The sequence below is a fragment of the Dermacentor albipictus genome, unplaced genomic scaffold (assembly GCF_038994185.2).
Source record: "Dermacentor albipictus isolate Rhodes 1998 colony unplaced genomic scaffold, USDA_Dalb.pri_finalv2 scaffold_11, whole genome shotgun sequence".
NCBI classification, from domain to species: domain Eukaryota; kingdom Metazoa; phylum Arthropoda; class Arachnida; order Ixodida; family Ixodidae; genus Dermacentor; species Dermacentor albipictus.
This window is the reverse complement of record NW_027225565.1, coordinates 9447524-9469480: the sequence shown is the minus strand read 5'-3', so window position 1 is coordinate 9469480 and position 21957 is coordinate 9447524. Positions and strand designations below refer to the sequence as shown.

Here is a 21957-nt window from a genome sequence, read left to right as displayed (position 1 = left end):
AGTAGTACCTCGCAGACTCCGTTCTCACATATTTATTTATTTATTTTATTGTACCCTCAAGACCGAAGTATTACAGAGGGGAGTGGGTAAAAAAAAACATACACAAGTAAATAAACAAAGCAGCAATAAACAACAAAATGTGATTAGTTAATTGCATCCGGGAGTGATGATGTCTGATAAGGCCGAACGAAACTTTGAGTTGTCCTTGATTGCGACAACTGCGCCGGGAAGGTGGTTCCATTCCTGAGAGGTCCTAGGAATTAATGATTCGTTACAGGTTCTGGTGCGGCACTGAATGATTCCAACCTTATGGCTATGGTCGATGCGAGAGGAAATGTAGGTAGGAGGTGATATTAGATTATCGCGTAGGTACGAATTGTGGAAATATAGTTTATGAAATAAAGCAAGGCGAAAGCACTTACGGCGGGCTGAGAGAGGAGCAAGCAACAAAGAGTTTTTCATGGCAGTTACGCTTGATGTACGGCTGTAGTTGCTATGAATGAAACGTACGGCATTGTTTTGGATTAGTTCGAGTGATTGAGTAAGGGTTTCGAGGTGCGGGTCCCAGATGGATGAAGCGTACTCCATTTTACTCCTAATAAGCGTTTTGTATAGAATTAATTTTAATGATGTAGGAGCAGAAGAAAAGTTTCGGCGAAGATAACCTAGCATGCGATTAGTACTGTTAATTACGTTGTCGATGTGCAACGACCAGGAAAGTGATGAGGTTATGTGGACGCCTAGGTATTTATACGATGTTATGACCTCCAGGGGAGTATCATTAAGGTAATAGTTCGGTGGAGGAATATGGCTGCGAGTTACACGCATACATTTACATTTACTTACGTTAAGTTGCATTAACCATACGTCACACCAGTTAGAGATAGCGTTTATATCGTCTTGTAAGAATTTGTTATCAGATTTGTCCGAGATTTCACGGAGGATAACACAGTCATCTGCGAAAAGGTAAATGTTAGAACAAACGTCATTGGGTAAGTCGTTAATATAAATTAAAAAGAGAAGAGGGCCTATAACAGATCCTTGGGGCACACCAGAGTCTACAGGATTAGATGAGGACATATGATTTTCAACCACAACATACTGTGACCGATTAAATAGAAAATGTTCAAGCCATGCTAACAGGTGAGGATCAAGATTAAGATTACTAAGTTTAAATAGAAGTAACTTATGGCACACTTTGTCGAAGGCCTTGGCGAAATCAAAGAAAACACAGTCTGCGAAAGAACCTTTGTCGAGAATAAGATGAAGGCTGTGAGTAAAAGAAAGAAGTTGGGTTTCACATGACAAGCTTTTTCGGAAACCATGTTGTGCTTTTGTAAAAAGTGAATTATTGTGTAAGTGCTTAGCTAAATGTGAGTACAGAATATGTTCAAGAACCTTGCAAGGAATGCTTGTGACGGAAATGGGGCGGTAGTTGAGTGGCGAATGTTTGCTACCGGACTTATGAAGTGGGACCACCTTCCCGACCTTCCAATCTGTAGGTAGCCGATGGGTATCTAAGGATTGCTGAAAAATTTTCGAAAGCAGAACAGATGAATAAACAACAGTATTTTTCAGGAATTTCGCGTTAACCAAATCAGCACCAGGACTTGATGACAACTTAAGACCTTTGATTACATTTTCGACCCCAAGAGGTTCAATGATAATAAAGTCCATAGGTGGGTAATTGCAAGACTCGAGGGTTGGAAGCACAGGGTTACTACATACGATAAAGTTGTTACAGAACACAGACTTAAGGATATGGGGACATACATCTTCGGGTACCGGTGAACCGTTGGAATCAATAAACGTGATTGAATTATCTTTGGAAGGGTTAATAACACGCCAAAACCTTTTAGGGTCATTCGCAAGCATTGTGGGCAAAGTGTGTACTTGGAATGTCTTTTTGGCAAGTTTAATAGCTTCTGTGTAAGTACTGTTTGCCTCCTTATAAGCGTCCCATTTCGATGCCAGTGAACTTTTATTGGCTATTCGATACAGTCGTTTTTTTTCGGTTTGAAAGCCTTTTTAACTTGGAATTGAACCAGGGTTTCTTAACATTGCAGGATATTACGCTTGATGGAATAAACTTGTCGGTGAGCTCATGTATCTTATTTTTGAAAACGGTCCAGTTCTCATCAACCGTGCGATCATCAAATTGGTTTAGGAAAGGATCAAGAAAATTAGCCAGATGAATATTAATATCGTCAAAATTTGCCCTATCGTAGTGGTAAATTATTTTTTTTCAACAATTGGTTTTATCACAGGAGATAATATGTTGAAAGAAAGACCCAGGTGATCGCTTAAGCCCGGTAAGCATGAAACATTGGTAACTATGTCAGGATGAGAGCATAATATTAAGTCAAGGAGGTTAGCGGCGCTTTCCGAGATCCTCGTTGGTTCTAATACTAATTGTGTTAGGGAAAACAAAGAGCAGAGATCAAGAAAGTCGTTACTTTGCGAAGAAAATGGATAACAGTGCGGAGGTTCAGTAGTCCAGCATATGTTGGGGAAATTGAAATCCCCCAATAATATGATGGGGTTCGAAAAATGCCGCAAAGTAAGGGTGTTAAGCACATCGTGAAGCTCAGTGGTGAAAGTGGATGGGTAGGATGGAGCGCGGTAGCAGACAACAATCGTAATTTTACGGTAACCGATATCGACGCGATATGTGCAGCTTTCCTCGCCAATCCACAGTGTGTACAGTCGGGAGTTTTCAAAGTTCAACAGCGCCTTCGACAGCGGTACTAGTGGAGAAAGATGTACAGCTACATTCCGAAGTTCGTTCGCTCTTATTCCGATTGTCAGCGCTGGAAATCACCCCTCCTCTCGCCAGCCGGTCTGCAACCTGTACTTTGCCCTACCCGGCCGTTTGGGCGCGTTAGCATGTACGGGCCCCTTCCTCGCATATCGGCCGGAAACCGCTGGGCATTGTGGCGGTTGACCATCTCACGCGTTACGCCGAAACTGCCCCCCTCCCAGCAGCTACAGCGTGCGATGTTGCCTCCTTCCTGCTTCATCGATTCATCTTGCGTCATGGACCACCTGAAGATGTCTTTCTATCCGAAGCAGTTGAAGCCATTCTCAAAGAGTGTCACGTTGTTTATCGCACAAGTACACGGCCTACCATCCTCAAACCAATGGCCTTAGAGAACGCTTCAACCATACGCTCGGCAACATTGTTGCGATGTACGTCGCCTCCAACCACACAAATTTAAACGTCATTCTGCTCTTCATAAACTATGCGTACAACACTGCTACTTAGAGCACCACCGGCTTTTCACCCTTTTTCTTACTGTACGGTAGGCACCTGTCGTACGACATCGACACAATTCAACCACACCGGCCGAATGCATCTGAATGGGCGCCCATTTCTGCCACGGCAAGACATGCTGAAGAGTGCTGCGATCTCGCACGGGCCTTCACCTCCAATGACCAAGAGCGCCAGAAGAGCACTCGCGGTGACACCATCTCTGCACCCACCTTCCTTCCTGGGACGCGTGTTGCTTTCCGTACATTCCGTTGCACCTGAGCTCCCTTCAAAATTACTACCGAAGTATGAAGGGCCATACCGTATCATCGAGAGCGCATCCCCCATTAACTACGTGATCGAACCCATTGAACCATGTTCGGACATGTGCCGTCGTAGACGAGACATTACCAACGTCGCACGTCTCAAGCCGTACTATGATTCACTCAGTGAGGAGCTGTTATGTCGCCGGATGGCTCGCTTTTCGTTCCTGGGGGTAATTGCAGCGAAGAGGCACACTATAGTGGGCCATCCTCTCCAGCGCTTTCTAGTGGGTCAAGCTCTCCAGCACTGTTCTCGAAAGACGCCGCTCATACCGAGAGACCGTACTGCCCTGCTCTAACGGTCGGTACCAAACGCTGGTGACTAATAAACGCCTTTACAATTGCAATATGTGCCATAAGGTAATTAATCATCATCATCATCAGCCTGGCTACGCTCACTGCAGCACAAAGGCCTCTCCTATACTTCAACTACCCCGGTCATGTAACAATTGTGGCCATGCTGCCCCTGCAAACTTCTCAATCTTATCCGGCCACCTAACTTTCTGCCGCCCCATGCTACGCTTCCCTTCTCTTGGAATTCCGTCCGTAACCTTTAATGACCATCGGTTATCTTCCCTCCTCAATACGTGCCCTGCCCATTTCTTTTTCTTGATTTCAACTAAGATGTCAATAACTCGTGTTTGTTCCCTCACCCAATCTGATCTCTTCTTATCCCTCCCTCCTTAAAGTTACACCCATCATTCTTCTTTCCATAGCTCGTTGTGTCGTCCTCAATTTAAGTAGAACCCTTTTCGTTAAACCTCCAGGTTTTTGCCCCGTAGGTGAGTACTGGTAAGACATAGCTGTCATAATGCACTTTTCTCTTGAGGGACAATGGCAACCTGCTAATATAAATCTCTATAGTTCATGCTCCGAGAATGCCAGCCAAACGCAGCCCAGCCGTTCGTATTCTTCTGATTATTTCAGTCTCATGATCCGGATCCGCGGTCACTATGTGCCTTATAAGTAGATGTATTCCCTTACCACTTCCAGTGCCTCGCTACCTATCGTAAACTGCTGTTCTCTTCCCGAGACTGTTAAACATTAGTTTTCTGCAGATTAATTTTTAGACCCACCCTTCTGCTTTGCCTGTCCAGGTGAGTGAGCATACATTCCAATTGGTCCCCGAGTTACTAAGCAAGGCAATATCATCAGCGAATCGCAAGTTATTAAGGTATTCTCCATTAACTCTTATCCCCAATTCTTCCCAATCCAGGTCTCTGAATATCTCCTGTAAACACGCTGTGAATACAATTGGAGAGACCATATCTCCCTGCCTGACGCCGTTCTTTATTTGGATTTTGTTGCTTTCTTAATGGAGGACTACGGTGGCTGTGGAGCCGCTATATATATATTTCAGTATTTTTACATACGGCTCGTCTACACCCTCATTCCATAATGCCTCCACGACTGCTGAGGTTTCGACTGATTCAAACGCTTTCTCGTAATCAATGAAAGCTATATATAAGGGTTGGTTGTATTCCGCACATTTCTCTATCACCTGAGTGACAGTGTGAATATGGTCTATTGTTGAGTAGCCTTTACAGAATCCTGCCTTGTCCTTTGGTTGACAGAAGTCTTAGATGTTCCTGATTCTATTTGCGATTACCTTAGTAAATACTTTGTACGCAACAGACAGTAAGCTGATCAGTCTATAATTTTTCAAGTCTTTGGCGTCCCCTTTCTTACTGATTAGGATTATGTTAGCGTTCTTCCAAGATTCCGGTATGCTCTTCCGCCTTTGCATAGCTCCCAAGGCTATATTTGCGTCTTCCGGCGTTACTAGTGGCTTGTCAAATTCCTGTAGACTATTCCCTCTTCCATTAGCATCGTAGGTGCCACTGGTACTGTATAAATCTCTATAGAGCTCCTCAGCCACTTGAACTATCTTATCCATATTAGTAATGATATTGCCGGCTTTGTCTCTTAACGCATACATCTGATTCTTGCACGTTCCTAGTTTCTTCTTCACTGCTTTTAGGCGTCTTCCGTTCCTGAGAGCATGTTCAATTCTATCCATACTATACTTCCTTATGTCAGCTATCTTACGCTTCTTGATTAACTTGGAAAGTTCTGCCAGTTATATTCTAGCTGTAGGGTTAGAGGCTCTCATACATTGGCGTTTCTTAATCAGATCTTTCGTCTTCTACGATAGCTTACCGGTACCCTGTCTAACGAAGTTACCACCGACTTCTATTACGCACTCCTTAATGATGCCCGTAAAATTGTTGTTCATTGCTTCAACACTAAGGTCCTCTTCTCGAGTTAAAGCCGAATACCTGTTCTGTAGCTTGATCCGGAATTGTTCTATTTTCCCTCTTACCACGAACTCATTTTTCGGCATCTAATGTACCAGTTTCTTCCGTTCCCTCCTCAAGTCTAGGCTAATTCGAGATCTTGCCATCCTATGGTCCCTGCAGCGCACCTTGCCGAGCACGTCCACATCTTGTATGATGCAACGGTTAGCGCAGAGTATGAAGTCTATTTCATTTCTAGTCTCGCCGTTCGGGCTCCTCCACGTCCACTTTTGGTTATTCCGCTTGCGTAAGAAGGTATTCATTATCCGCAAATTATTCCGTTCTGCAAACTCTACTAATAACTCTCCCCTGCTGTTCCTATAACCTATGCCGTATTCCCCCACTGACTTGTCTCCAGCCTGCTTCTTGCCTACCCTGGCATTGAAGTCGCCCATCAATACAGTGTATTTTGTTTTGACTTTACCCATTGACGATTCCACGTCTTCATAGAAGCTTTCGATTTGCTGGTCATCATGACTGGATATAGGTGCGTAGACCTGTACGACCTTCAATTTGTACCTCTTATTAAGTTTCACAACAAGACCTGCCACCCTCTCGTTAATGCTATAGAATTCCTGTATGTTACCAGCTATATTCTTATTAATCAGGAATCCGACTCCTAGTTCTCGTCTTTCCGCTAAGCCGCAGTAGCACAGGACGTGTCCACTTTTTAGCACCGTATGTGCTTCATTTGTCCTCCTAACTTCACTGAGCCCTATTATATCCCATTTAGTGCCCGCTAATTCCTCCAATAGCACTGCTAGACCCGCCTCACTACATAACGTCCTAGCGTTAAACATTTCCAGGCAGATTCCAATGGTGGCCTGTGCGGATCCAGAGATTCTTAGCACCCTCTGCTGCGTCACAGGTCTGACCACCGCCGTGGTCAGTTGCTTCGCCGGTGCTGGGGACTGAGGGTCGAGGTTTGATTCCTGTATTCATATAGCAGGTAGTAGCCAAGTACTACTGCACCAGGGTGGCCAATCTAGCTCTGGTGAAGGGGTGCGTTACCGGTTCTGGTCACCGGGGTCAGGCCGCACTCCAGGCCTATTTATACAATTTTATCAACATGCGGATTTGTTTCTTTTTTTTTTAATCCGGAGGAAAATTGCACGGCACCGGGATTTGAGCCACGGTCCTTTTGCACGCGAGGCGGATGCTCTACATCTACGCCGTCGCTGCAGGCTAAGATAATTCGTTAGATTACTAAGGTAATTAGTTAGATTTAATTAATGATTTTTTGTTAATTTGTCCACTATGCATTTCGATCTTGTATATGTCCGCCTATTCGAGTAGACCAGCTCATGGACTTGAATTGCGCTATCTCATATTCTGTCACAGGCAATTCTTAAAAGAAACTGGAAATGTTTGCTGAAACACTCTGCATATTACTCAAAAGAAACGAAGAGCTACAGTGCCACATCACTAATGATCAGCTAGAGGTCAAGCACGAATACAATGTAACTTGGATCCTTGCTGAGCTCATAAACAAACGAAACTGCATTTCTCAGACACCAACCATTGCAACACATATATCTCCTATCCAAAAAGTCAGCGCAACAGCTGACGGTACTGAAGCCAAGTTTTTCCTTCACTGGTTACCTATGCTAATAAGAAGAATTCTCGTACCAGTTTGACGATAAGGTTGACAAGAACAGAACTCTCACAACCGTGAAATTCCATTACTGTACTTTTCGCTTAGGGAGATGCTGCATCCGCAATTGTAGGCTTTCTCAAAATGGACAGCTGCTAGCAAGATACCGTAAGCATATTAAGACGTGCATAAGGTATTGTTGTCCGAGGCACATCTTATATGCCTCAAACAATACTTTGCCAGGGTTCACATGCTGACTCCGGCGCAGCAATGTGGTGACAAAAAAAGCTCTTCGAGATCTGTCTGTATGAGCAAGTACTCAAAGAAATTGGCGGCCTGGAGAGCTGGAATGATCAAGTCATTTTTTTCATTGCTGCTCTACGATATACTGCTTAGAATGCTACCATGGGCCATCATTTGTACAGTACTACCAATCCTGTGCCGTAGAAAAGTGCTGGTAATGCCAGTAACGACGCTTCTGTACCACCAGAGCTTGATTGCCTCCTGGAATCTGCTTGCACCGAACTAGTGTTTCGGGAAGAGCGAGTTTATTCATTACAGAATACAGGACATTGCAAAGAAACCTGTATCAAGACAGTGTGTATGCGAAACAATGCCTGCCTTGCTCATCTCTATAGAAACTCGCTAGGAATTATGAAGAGCTGCACCCTCTGGAGGTTGAGCCAGCACAAGATTGAATCGTGTTCCTCCCACTTATCCATAAGAGAGAATGAATTGGTATTAAGTGATAAGTGACACTTTTGATGCATGACAAAATGCTGTTGTGAACGAGGTTTTCAATGGAAGAGCAGCTGCTCAACAAGCAAAAGGCACCACAGTACAATGCCTGACCTGTGAAAGACAGCCCAAAATTGCATCAAAGCACAACAAAAATGTAAGTACAATTCTGCGTATTTCCACTGAAAAAAAGACAATGCAATGTCAATCATATGCCTACTAGCATACTTTTCAAACATTTCAGGTTTGGTCAGCAGTCAAACATCGATATAACAAACACAAATACACCGCATTATCAGATGTAACAGTAAATTTAAAATGTATTAGCCAACAGCAGCATAAAACAATACATGCTTATAACGAGTATTGAATGTAACAAATATTGGATATAACGAAGGCATTTTCGTGTCAGATGCAGCTTTATTAAAGTAAGGTTTGACTGTAAGCGGTGGAACTTGCCACCCTATACAGTCGAACCTCATTATAGCAAAGTCGCATCGGCCACGAAAATACCCTAATTATATGTGATATTTGTTATAAGCATACATGCAGATATAAGCGGAAAAAATCGCGATCACGCCTATGCAACAGAAACGGAAGTGGGGTGTATCTGACAAGCCAGCTAAACTTCTCCTGTGGATTTTGATGGCCCATTGGCGTCTTGCCTTGTCAATACGAGACATGGGAGCAAAAGTATGGTACCTTTACGCATGTAATCCATGTTGCATGGCCCGCATGGCCAATTGCAACACCCTGGGAAAAAAATTAAAGAAAAATATACGAGCGTATATCTCTCAGAAATAACGGCACACAACGCTCAAATATTTAAAAAAAGTACAGTCTCGCAGATATAAGACTCTTCCACGCCGCATCTTTGGCCAGTGGCTCTGTTTCCCACCTATTAGGCGATGCTGCTAAGCTGCTACAGTGTAGAGGACTGCCGCCGAGTGCAGCTTTCGTGATAAGAGTTCTGGTTCACTGACGCTGCGTGCACTAAGCACAAATTGCTAACATAGTGAAAACGCAAAATGGCAATTCAAAAAAGAGCAGAATGGGCGACCACGAAATAGGGGAAAGGGAGCTACCACATGCGGAGGTAGGGTTCCCTAGGAGATAACCAAACTTGGTGGAAAACTTGTCTAAAGGTACGATTTCACGGTAATTTCACCACAAGGCGGCATTTGCATAATCCGCATCCCGACTTTCCTGTTAAAGGGGTCCTGAACCACCCCTCGAGCTTGGTGAAAAAAACGGACTGCCGATAGTATACGCTGCTGTGAGCATCACGGCCAAGTTCTGCAATCGTGCGCGTTGCGTGGAGCTCGCAAACGGAGCACAGTCACCTTTTTCTAAGACATTCACTTTTCAACAGAAGCCTGCTCCTCACCCTTTTCTGGATGCTTTATTTCGTAATATAGCAGATCCCCATATGCGGTTGCTATTGGTCAATAGCTGACATCGACTAAGGTTGTTTGGATAAGCGCGCTTCTTTCAGTTGTTACTGTGTATATTTATTGATGAAGTTTAGTAAACAAGCTGAAGGAAGCAAGCATCTGCTTTCGAATTTCGATAGTAATTACGTACTTCCGGAAGAAGCCGACTATCGTCTGCTCACGCTCTGTCGCGGCCGTCAGAGTAGGAAACAAAATTTGGCCACCCTGCTTATCAGCGATGTAGCCGCCGGTTGTTGCTAATTTCGACTAGTTTTGAACACTCAACTAACCTCGAACCACGCGAAACTTAAGGTCAGACCACACGCATGCTTGCCAGCGCGCGCTAATTCCTGGCCGCTCCTGGTTAGACTCCTTGGCAGACTTCGGTCGCTTTGTATTGAGCTATTGATAGCGCTTCAAAATGTGCAAGCTGGATGTAGCTAGTATCCGTCCGTCAAGCTGGTGCAGGACAATGCCGGTCCGCACCGCGTAGCACGGCCAAGCTGTAGCATATGAGCGCGAGCGCGCGCTGAAGTCCTGTCGTGCACATAGTAAACACTGCGCATACAAACACACTTATAGATAACGCAGCCGCCGCGGAGTGTCGCGACGAGTCCGCTGGCTGAGCATACTGCGTCACACTGAGGACAACGCATTTGGTATACGTTTGGATAAAGCCCCGTTATTTTAGAATAGAGGGGCTTTACGTTTCTTGCGTCGTAGACTTCAAAATCGGAAGTAGTGGAGTCTACGTGAACATCCAAAATCAAACTTGAACTGCGCGCAACGGTGACGTTCAGCAGGCGGAACGTTGTGCACATCCCGCTCCGCCATAGCCTTCGCAGTGCAAGGCATTGAAGAAGGAGCGGATGCCCCGCGAAAGGGGTGTTTGATTACCAGTAACTCCACCTCTGCTGAACTTCTTAAAGTACTTTTTGCTGCAAGGTATTTCTGAAATAGCCTATTTCAACTTCAAATGCATTTGTCTGCTTCCATAAAATGGGGTTACGGGCGCCTTCAAATATGTTGTATTTTTGCTGCATGCTGTACATGCAAAAATACGGCACGTGCGCGCGCTCTTCATCGTCGCGATACACAGCTGTGCGATCGGTGTTTTCACGCAGCATCTGCACGTTAGCTTGCCGTCTGCAGTCTAACCAGCCAAGCTGCTCGCCAAAGATATGCGTACATGTAATATCAAGCAACTATTGCTGAGTTCCGCTGCCGGCAGATATTTCGGACGAGGGGACCCCGTCTCCGTCTATATCCGAACTACGCTACTACGTCCGTCAGTCTAGCCTGTGCGTCGGATATACTCAGTTGCTGACAAAGTCTACAAGCATGAACATATTGACGCCGAGCTTCCCGCGACCGCTTGTCGCCAACCACCTTTCTGACCACACTGCTTAAGCCACTATGCCTAACCAGAGCCGTTTCGTCGGCAACCAATTTTGCGGATTTGCGCCAGTCGACATGACGGCAACTTTGTTCGTAGCCCCACTGTTTACGGTATCAACGAAATAGTTCTGCGGAAACCCGCAGGGTGGAGAAAGGCAATAAAGGGAAAATTAGGCATCCACCCGTTCGTAGCAATTGCTACAAAGGAAACCCATACGGGTTCCTCGCCGTCTTCTGCCACGTGCAAGGCTCCGGGGGGAGGGAGGTGCATGCTACTCCGGGCTGAGGCCGCTGTATCTTGAAAGTCATCTGCGACGTGCGCAGAATCGGCCGCGCGCCGCGTTTTCGCGGTTTAGTTCACATTTATGCGAGACGCTGCACGAAGGTCAATTCACTCGCTGCTGCTACCGCGCTTCCTCATTCCAGCATTTTGACAGCAATTTTCCGCGGTCATCAAGAGATGTGTTCATGTTTGCTTGTACGTGACACCATGCTTGTTAATTTAGTCAAAATTCCTATGTTTACAAGTTCATATAGCAGATAAAACTACTATCTTTACTTCATATAGCTGTCCACTAATTTGCTATGGCAATTGATGCTTCGCCTTTCGGGCGAAATTGCGACTTTTTTGTTACCAGAATATATACTATTTTGAGGCACCTGCGAAAAAAATATGCTTCGCTACAACCGATACAGTTTGATACGGCATTTTCTATTTCAGTATAGCAGTAGAACATTGAAATAAAACATGGCCAACCAAATTTTACATTAGCTTCATTATATCAGTGTTTATTATATTGAGGTTCAATTGCACGCTCTTTGAAGTGGCAGTGAGCGTACATTGAATGATGACTACCTCCTCTCATCTACAATTCTACATGCATAGAGGGTCTAGAAATGTAGCCCATGATAAACATGTGCCAGCACCTGTAAATCGGCAGCCAAGAAGCTTCACATCACTAAACTCAATCTAAAGAGTCCATTCACCAATATGGAGATTGTCTCGAATGCTATGAAGACACCAAACATGTCAGGACATACAAGACGCCGCCACTGATTTGTCATTACAGGGTGTCTACCAAGTTGACATTTCCAAATTCCCCGAGTTTTCCAGGTTTTCCCTGAGCACCTTTGCGAAATTCCCTGAATGAGTCAGATCTTTGTTTTATGTCAAGACAGGCTGACACCATGTTGCACGATGCTGTCACTCTCTAGTAAGCATGCTGAAACAAAAAAATGACTTAATCCAGTTTGAAAAGTAAGGAGTAATATATATTTTATTTAAAAAGAAAACAGAAGGAAGGTGTTAGTAAAATGCACAGCGAAAGAAATGGTAAAGCCCATTCCAAATTGAGTCGAACATTTTCAAATACGAATGAAAAGGAGATGCATACATAAGTAAATATTTTTTTAATATCAGCTATTTCTATCAACTGATAGCAAGCTCATCTGTATGAGGTCCTGAACTTTGTCACAACTAAGGTTCTCTCTCAGCAGCTGGGAAGTCAACCTCAACTGTCCTGACATACTCTCAGCCCGTACACAACATCTCAGTGTTGGGTTTCACTGCGTGAACAATTTATTTTGGTTTGGATGAGGGACACCTGTGTCTCAGCATCAGCCATCACTTAGTTTTTTTAGCTCAAGCTCCTTCAAAAAGGTGGCGGCACCCTTCCTTTCCCGTTAATTCCTCAGTGCGTCGGTCCTTTCTGTTCTCATCCTCCTCCTACTACCACGCTTTCACCACATGGATCATCTGAAGCATCCTCTTGGTCAGTTGTACAGTCAACATTTGATTTCTTGGACTTCCGAGGGGCCGCAAAAAAAAATTGAAAAAAACGGGCAGTCTGAAAAAAATTAATGCATGTCTTTAACTGCCTTTAAGGGCTAAAATTACCACAGGCACGTCTCAAAAAGCTCTGAAGGCCTGCCAGTACGCTTTTTAGGCATATCAGGGCTTGTACTGTGACAGAAGACGACGTGCACGCATGTGTAATTAAGTAATGTATACTGTGTCCCGCGACAATTGGCCCCTTCCCACGCTAGTTATGATTCACCGCCTAACACTAGTGTACCGAGGCGAAGCTAACTTTCGCAGACCGGCATTACGCAACGCGCTGTGCTCTGCGAGCTTCAAAGCCAATCGCTAGGATTACAAAGGCGGAGTCAGTGCCATTCGTGATAGCGGCGAATTCTTTCAATGAAAAACACGGCACCGCACGGCAAGAAGCTTAGTAGCGAACATAGAAGCAGCTAGGCCTGACGTTGCCGCGGTGGTGGTCACGGATTTGCGGATTTGCCTGCGAGAGTGCCGGTTCGAGGCGGCGAGATAATCAAAATAGCGGCGGTGGCGGCTTTGATTAATGCCATTTCAGACCTGCAGTCGGGGCAATATACATTGACTATATGGAGTACGTGGTGGTGCCGCAAAACCGTGCAAATTATCGGGCATGTCCGAAAAATCGGGTGTCTAGAAAATCGGTCGTTAACTACTCTGGCAATACATCGTGCCGATGACACGGCGTCAATAATGATTCGTTGCGATTCCTCTGTTACTGGAGCCAGCATTAACACGACTTTCGTTCCCTTTCAATAAAGTTACAGCTAATTTTCCCTGATGGAAGCACAAATTCCCTGAGTTTTCCCTGAGTTTTTCCAGACTGTTCAAATTCCCTGAGAATTCCCGGTTTTCCCGGTTTTCCCGGTTGGTAGACACCCTGCATTAGTTGCTTCATACAAGGATCATGGAACTTCACTGCCTCTGCAGTAAATGACATAAGCATGTTTATTGGTTCTAGCCAAATACCATGATGACGGGGGAAATTTCTAGGTGCAAAGATGACATCCTCGTCATCATAACTTCTAAATTTAAAACCACTCTGGCAGTGAAGTGAGAAATGTCACAAATGATTGCGAGCACCCAGAATGCAGATAAATGAAAGTGATGAAAGTACATTTTACGGAAAAACCTTATGAGCATGCAAGAATGAGATTAAGTCTACACAAAGTGCACGAATTGCAGTATTATGGAAAATATTAAAAATAACACCATGATTTCTTATGGTGGAAGGTGTGAAAAAATGCTGCCACATAAGAACATCATTAAACTTCATAAAAGGAAGTTGCCATTGCACACCTTTGGGACTTTTTAGCCCCTTTTCATATAAGCAGTAAATACTGGTATTCAATATTGTGCACTACATCACTGCATAGGGGAGCCTACAAACAAGGCACACATAAGCGGTCAACAAAGCAACCCTTGTCATTCCAGTTTTCCGCCATGCCGCAGAATAAGAAACAATGTCGAAGAAATGTTGGCTACAACAAGAAATGTTAGTTCAGATTGTGTCTGACATATCATAAAGTGCAAGTGCTTGAGCAACTGTTTGAAGAAATGATGCCAAATGTAAGTTACGTCTTGCATAGACAAGTTCTACCAGTTACGAGATGTCAACAATGTCAAAGCAAATGGACACATTTATTGACATGTGTTGCCTAAGGTCTGTAGGGACCTCAGTGTTGCCAACAGGTGACGTACTAGAGAAAAAGATTTTCTTGCAGAGTGTGGCATTGGGTATGAAGTCTCTGGTTAAGTTTGCAAGACCTCTGGCTGCAGTGGAGTCCCACAAGTTATGTAAACCAAATGAAATCTACACATATCGTTCATATGAGGAGAGCTGCCTGCACCAATTCCAAGCAGTCATAGGTGGCTTGGAGTGGAACCAACTTCCAGTTTTCTGCCCGATGTCTCCTTGCTTTGGCCAAAAAAGTTTCTGCAAAATATTTTCTTTTTGTTGATTATGCTCATTTTCGATGTGTTTTGCAGATTTAGATGAAAAATAAAAAAAAGAATTTCTGTTATTTAAGTGTGCCATGATTTAAGGTTTAAGTATACTGAAGTCAAGACAATGTACAATGAGATGAATGCCCCAGGGTTGCATGCAGACTTGTTGAAATGGTTGTTCAGAAACACTCAAACATGAAAGTTAAAGAATGCAATAGTGTGGGTCAATGATGCAACAGTGGGCTCAAGGCCTTGAATGAGACCAACTTTTCATTGAAGCCAGCCGTTCTGCTTCCACAACACAAGCTGAAAGTTGTGCAACAAGACACATGCTGGACATCTGATGACTCCAAACTGCTGCACATCGGAGTCACGGGCACAGAAGGCACCTTACAAGCAAGTTTTGCAAACAGCATAAAAAAAGTCAGACGATTACGATACTCTCTAATGCAAAATTTAAGTGCAGCTTGATACATGTTTTCATTTTGCAATATATTCAGGCAAAGAATTTGAGACCAAAATCAGCACACTAACTTACAGTGGGTCAGTGCCGTCAGCGCCTTTGCAGAGAAAGGGGCAGAATGGCTACACTGGCATGAAGAGCGGCATCTGAGCCAGCTGTGGAAGACGAAGACGAACATGCAAGCAGTCGCACGAGCGTGAGGGCAGTACGGGGACGCTGGCATGATTAGGGGCATCAGAGCCAGCTGTGGAACAAGACGACAAATAATGCGCGAGCAGTGGCACGAGCACGTTCACGCAGTTACGACGAGAAAACGCTAAGCGTTTCCTCGTTGTCGTGTCGTCTTTTCATCGTGTGTCTGTCCTTTTTAGCGCTACCATCAGTTTTAAAGAATGCATCAGCAACTAGCCCAGCACCAAGTTTTATTGACCTAAAAGCAGCGCTCTAAAAAATTGCATCTGTGACCTATGCCATTTAAATCACGGTAAAATTTGTCCACACCACTCATTTGGCACAGCATCAGCAGAAGGTCCACATCCAGCACGATTGACCTTGTAACAAAGGATCAGAACTTTTTTTCTGTGAATAGAAGAGCACCTAGCTTTATCACTCAGCGAGGCATATGCTGATTCCTTATTTTGACTGCACTGCTCTGGGCAAAACAGAGGAAAATACTGTTGCACAAAAATGTATATCTACTGTATAAATATTTAGAAGATAAGGCACGCTTCACAGGCGTAAGAGCAGCCAAGACAGCGAGCAGCAACCTCTACCTTGTCTTCGTCGAGGTTAGCCTAGCCCTGCTGTCTTCTGTCTCACAGCAATATTTACGGATATGGGGCACCGGAACTCTTCACACAGTGCAGTCGATTCTCGTTAATTCGAACATTCGATTTATTTGAACTGACGCTGTTGTCCCATCAAAGTTGCATATTCCAATGGACGAAAACGCCCGGTAATTCGAATGCGCAAGCATTTGAGATGGTTCATTAGAACATACTGCGCTCCGACAATGCCCTCAGCAGCACGCCAAATCTTGCGGCTGCGCCTTTGATCTGCATTTCTCTGACCCCGCCATAGAGGAAGAAATTAGGAGAGACTCCTCAACGTCGCCGCCGCGAAAAAAAAAATTGTGGCCGAAATTTGTGCGCAGGCCTGTGCAGGCATGCATCACCAATTACTTCTGTTAGTTATGCGTTGGTGACTTCTGTTAGTGTTGCAGCACCACCATATACCCCATAGAGTCAATGTATGAGAACGTCTGAAATTTCAGACGTAAAAAACTTTCGCAGACCAATTTTCTGGTCTTTTTGTCATGACCACCGGTCCGAAATGGCATTAATTGAAGCCACTACCACTCCCAATTTGATTATCGTGCCACCTCGAGCCGGCGCTCTCGTACACAGACTCTCTGGCAGCCGTAGCCGCACCGCGGCAACGCTAGGCCTAGCTATTTTGACATTCACTACCGAGCTTCTTGCTGTTCGGTATAGTGTTTTTCATTGAAACAATTCGCTGTTGTTAGTAATGGCGCCAACTTTGCCTTTGTAATCCATGTCAATAGCTTCAAAGCACGGAAAGCATGGCACGTTGCATAATATTGATTCCTGAAAGTCATCTTAGCCCCATACAGATGCGGTGAAGCATACCAGAAGTTTGAAGGTGCAATTGTGTGTTTAATTATGCACACGCGCACCTGTCGTTGTTTGCTATCACAGTACGAGCACCGATATGTTTAATAACTGACTGTATTTTGTAAATATGTTTGAATAAACCTTCTGGAACTTACCACCCGTGTGTTAGCTCAGTGCACATGCGCCACTGCAGGTAAGTCCTCCATTCAATTAGCTTCCTTTATTTCGAACAAATTTTTGGGCCCCCTCGAGTTCGAATTATCGAGATTCGACTGGTCTATCTAAGATAGCCTAATTGTGTGTCAGATGGCACAAGTGGACTTTTCAAGCAGTGCTTTGTACACCCAGATTATCATGCATTTAGGTCAATGCACTGTGTCCCCCTTATTTGCATGTGTTAGTTTTTTTGCACACTACCTTAAAGTCACAATGTGCCAACTGGTGAAAACTTGCACCTGGTTCAGCAGCATATGCCCAACTGTCCACTGGACTGTGTTCAGAGCCTATGGCATAATCTCAAGCAGAACTTTTGCACAATGGTAGAAGCTCTTACAGAAGGTTTTATTTCTTCCGCTTTTTCAGCCGCTTCATGTGCTTCAAGGCCTTCTTCGAAACTGCTCGCTGCTGCCGGGCCATAGCCTCACTATATTTCTTCTTGTTGAATCTGTACAGGTGAAGAAAAAAATTATTGTAGTTCAAACCATCCATGTCCCATGTTTTGAGGTACATGATGTTTTTGGTACAGTATCTATGCTTGTTAGTCCAAAAAAACTTCTCCACACTGAAGACTAGCACTGATCTAACCTTTGTTAACACTCCTTTACAGTTTATTCAATAGAGTTCCAAAATCCTGGCAGGTGCCTGTGCACTTCTGTGAAGCCTAGAAAAAACCTGCAGCAATTGAAGTGAAAGTAGAAGAAGCCACAAAGAAATACCCAAATTCAGCTTTCTGTAAACCAATCCCATGAGAGGATGACAACTTATTTTCAAATGTGCCGCTTTTACATGAAATGCGGAGGTTGTAGGTTCGGTTTGTGGTTCGGTTTTTACAGATGCGAAGGTTGTGGGTTCAGTTCCCACATGCGGCAAGTTGCTTTTTCATCCACTTTAATTTCCGTTAATTTATCGTTTCTTTATTTCATTTATTAAGCACAAGTAATTTCCCCTATGTTGTCCTTGGTGTCAGTGTATGTTGGCTTCTTATTATATGACTAATAAAAATCGGTCCCCTCGGTCAACCCCCTTTCTTCTCGCTTTTACATGAAAGTAAGTTAAAACGAGATCCTGCTTTTCGAAGATGAAAACTGACCCAAATATCTTTGTGCATCCCATTGCTCCAGATTGATTGATTTAGCCTCTGCTATAATCATCATAAACAGGTTGTGGAATGTTTTTCCTTGTTTTTTCATAACAGCATTTCTGGTGGTGTCATCGCTTTGGAGCGATGATATTTTTGGTTCTAGATATCCTTTCACAATAATGATCTTTTTATCAGAAAGGTAGACAAATCAAGACTGCAGTGGTCATACATTATAACAAATAATATGACAGAAATTTTTGAAAAGCAATAATTTGTCCTTGGTGTTACTATGGGTCCATACTTTAAAAGTTTGACATGCTGTAACTTTGGTTCAAATCAGCCTAGAGCATTCATTTTTGTACCACTGCATGCTTTGATTACTCAAGATAATTTTTATATGCTAATAGATATTACGCCATATATAGTTTAGGAAATAACCCACCTCCAAGCAACTTATGGATTTTTTTTAGTAGTAGAAATATATTTACTATGCAAGAAAACAGAATTATGTCTTAAATTAGCCTATGGAAATACATAACTTTCACAAGTTTAACCAATACTACTCAAATATTTTTTAAAAAGTTCTCAGTTGAAGGGTGTCCTCTGTTGAACGCAAGTGGTTGGTGTCACTTTTGGACAACCTGAAAAAGAAGTTGTGAATGTTTGGACTAGCTTCAAGATCAACTGTAAATGAATGAGGTTGCTCATGGATGAAGATATCCGTAAATAATCAAATAATCCAAGCTATGCCATAGATCATGCCTAAAATTACAGCAATAATGATGGGACCAAGTTAATGCAAACACAGCTGAAGCAGATGTAGGACTTTGACTTGTAGAGCAGCCCCTGCCCAACAAATAAAATGCTGAATACACTCCAAAGTGCATCTCTTATTTTTGAAAATCATTTGGACGATGCTCAGTTTACAGGAAAACTAACAACCAGCACCACAACATGCTCAGTGATGAAAGGAAGGAGTCCACGAAAATGTAACAAAAGTTCAGTTAACTTTCGTACAGTCAGAACTGATCTTGATGCCCTATGAAGTTCGCTATGAGGAAAAGAAAGATTGCCAGAAATGATGACATGATAGCTTTTCTCCTGTTCCTCTTGAACTGTTCTCTCTGTGCACACGCTATTAGTAATTACATCCCGTGTTCTGTTGTTTTTCCCTCTGATGCAACATGAACCTGGCATAGCTATTAGGTGAATGTTAAAGAAGTCCTGGTGGTCGAAATTACCCTGAAGCTCTCTACAAGTGTCCTTCAGACCCACTGTTGCTTTGAGATGTTAAAGGGACACTACAGGAAAATATTAACTCAACCTGAACTGGTTAAAGTACCAATCCAGAAACCTTGCAGCACTTATTTCATAACAAGAAATGACTTAGTTTAAGAGAAAATGCATTTTAATAATCTGCATACCTAGCACAATTTAAATCATCTGCTCCCAAGCGGGGAGGTGTGATGTTGCATATGCCATCACTGCCCTTTACTACCATCGACAATTAAAATGGCACCCTACAGCTGGCGCTCCGGTTCCTTGCAGAAAACGCAAAAGTCCGGCAAGAAACCGAGTTTGTGCGAGTTTCGCGAGCCAGTAAAGCCAGCGCAGCACTAGTAATGAAACTGCTAAAATGCAAAAGCAAAGGCAAAGCAGAGTCATGGTAAAAAATTTACAATGCAGAGATATGATAAAAGCAAAACCACATAGTAATATTTTCTTGTTTCACAGTTCATTATCCTTTCCTTGACACTAATGCAAACACTGCCTTAAAAATAGTACAGCACATCAACCAGACAAAAGCAACTCATCCTATGAAACAATAACCCCCTACTCAAGGCATAGAAGTGGCTTAAAGTTATAGTCTTTTCAAGGTTGATGGTGTCCTACGTTATGAAAAATACTACAGACAACGACCGATTTTCTGAACGCCCGATTTTTCGGACATGCCCGATAATTTGGACGCCTGTGCAGAACCACCACGGTACCCATAGCATTAATGTATAAGAACATATGAAATTTCGGACGCAAAAGCCCTTTGCCATCCGATTTTCCAGACTTTTTGCCATGATTGCAGGTCCGAAACGGCATTGACTGAAGCCACAACTGCCGCCATTTTGATTACCTCGCCACCTCTAACAGGCTGAAAACCTTGACAAGCAGCATAAAAACACGGAGAAAGAATACACAAGTACACAGGAGAGACGCAAACTTCTAAGTGTATTCCAAAAGCCGTTACAGATGCTTATATATGATTAACATCAACACGTACCACGCAAGTTTCCACAGAGTATCGTTTTTGCCGTCAATAAGAAAAGTTTGATAACCTTTCAACTAATACTTGTCAAAGCATTAAGACCAGTCAAATCACACTTCTTGATTTAAAATGTGCATGTGCACTATCTCAAAAAATAACCTAAGCAAAGCAAAACTGGCAAGGGTGGGAAGAAATGCCAATCAGCAGACCTCCTAACTAAAATTGACAGATTGCAAGGAATCCTTTACAAAGAAAAGCTCGAATGTACTACACACATACACCACAAACATTTCCATTCAAGAAACAAAGTTCCTTCTTCGTCAAGGACAGTAAAGGCATGCTAACGCAACTTTTTGTACACCTGCCAATACAATAGCCCTGATACACTTCCCTTTCCAGACTATTTGTTGCTTTAAAAAAATATATATATATTGGCTGTGGTTTAGCTCTGGTTAAACTTGGTTGAATTGCGAAAGCAACGTTGCAACCTCTTTCTCTCGTTCTTCCTAGCTTTCGCCTTAGAGTGTAACTGTTTTGAAGCAGTAGAGCAACAAGATTCAGATATAGACTCTTCGTCAGTAACTTCCATGACGAGACTGATCAACCAACGCGTAGCGCACCGCTATATATCACAGTGAAGCCGCCACGGAGCGTGTGCAAGGCGAGTAAAGCCCCTTAAACTTCGTAAAGTAGTGCCACGCTTTGAAGAATGCCGCCTCCTTCTTGAGCGCTCTGGCCAAAGCCGACGCCGCGCCGCTATTGGCCTAATGGCATCACGTGGCCCCTTGTGCCGGCTTCGTCTGTTTAGAGGCACGCTTCAGTGCCATTTTTGCTCGCGAAGCGGCGCTTGTTGGCTCCATTCTGTCCATTCGTATTCTGTGTTGTTTTGATTTTGTGAACGCCTTGAAGGATGTTTTGTGGCAAGTGCGACGTCACTTCACGTCATTTTCTGTTACCATGACCTGCTGTGCGTTTGGATACCAATATAGTTTTAGCAAAGGCAAGAATATGTTCGCGATACCGTCCGGTAAGTGCAATGGGTTAAGAAGAAAGACATGGCTTCACCGAATCAGGAGGGAGAACTTCCGACCAACTTCCTCCGCGCCACTATGTGATGTAAGTTGTGGGTCTCTCAGAGTATTGTATGTGCCAGGCTTGCGTATTGTGCTGCGGGCAATAATGTAGGAGATATTGCACAGTTCACTGTGCATGTTGTCATTTGTACGCACGCTTTAACACGATTTTTACGCAACGTCTGCTTTGCTTATATGCGCACTATGTGGTCATGTTAGTCATATTTGGTGCACTTAATCATTTTGAACGCCAACCGGCTTGAGTTCGCGGGCACGCGAGGTTGGGTGCGATAATATGATTACGAAATTTTAAAGATTCAGCGCAGTCCTTTTGATAAAATTTCAGTCTCGCTCATGAAAGTGCCTCAGGAGAGTAACTCTCTGCCTTTTGTGGTTACTTACTAGCCTCC

At 43.7% G+C, this 21957-nt stretch overlaps 1 protein-coding gene across 2 annotated transcripts in view; it reads right to left on the bottom strand.

Moving 5' to 3' along the window:
- Positions 1–17454: 17454 nt before the first annotated feature.
- LOC139051259 (deoxynucleotidyltransferase terminal-interacting protein 2) overlaps positions 17455–21957 on the bottom strand; it is a 49335-nt gene continuing 44832 nt past the window's right edge. For both annotated transcript variants that reach the window (XM_070528264.1, XM_070528263.1), the window contains one exon: positions 17455–17578. In XM_070528264.1, coding sequence (XP_070384365.1) covers positions 17476–17578 — 103 coding nt within the window. In that variant the 3' untranslated portion in view covers positions 17455–17475. The remainder of the gene's footprint in view (positions 17579–21957) is intronic.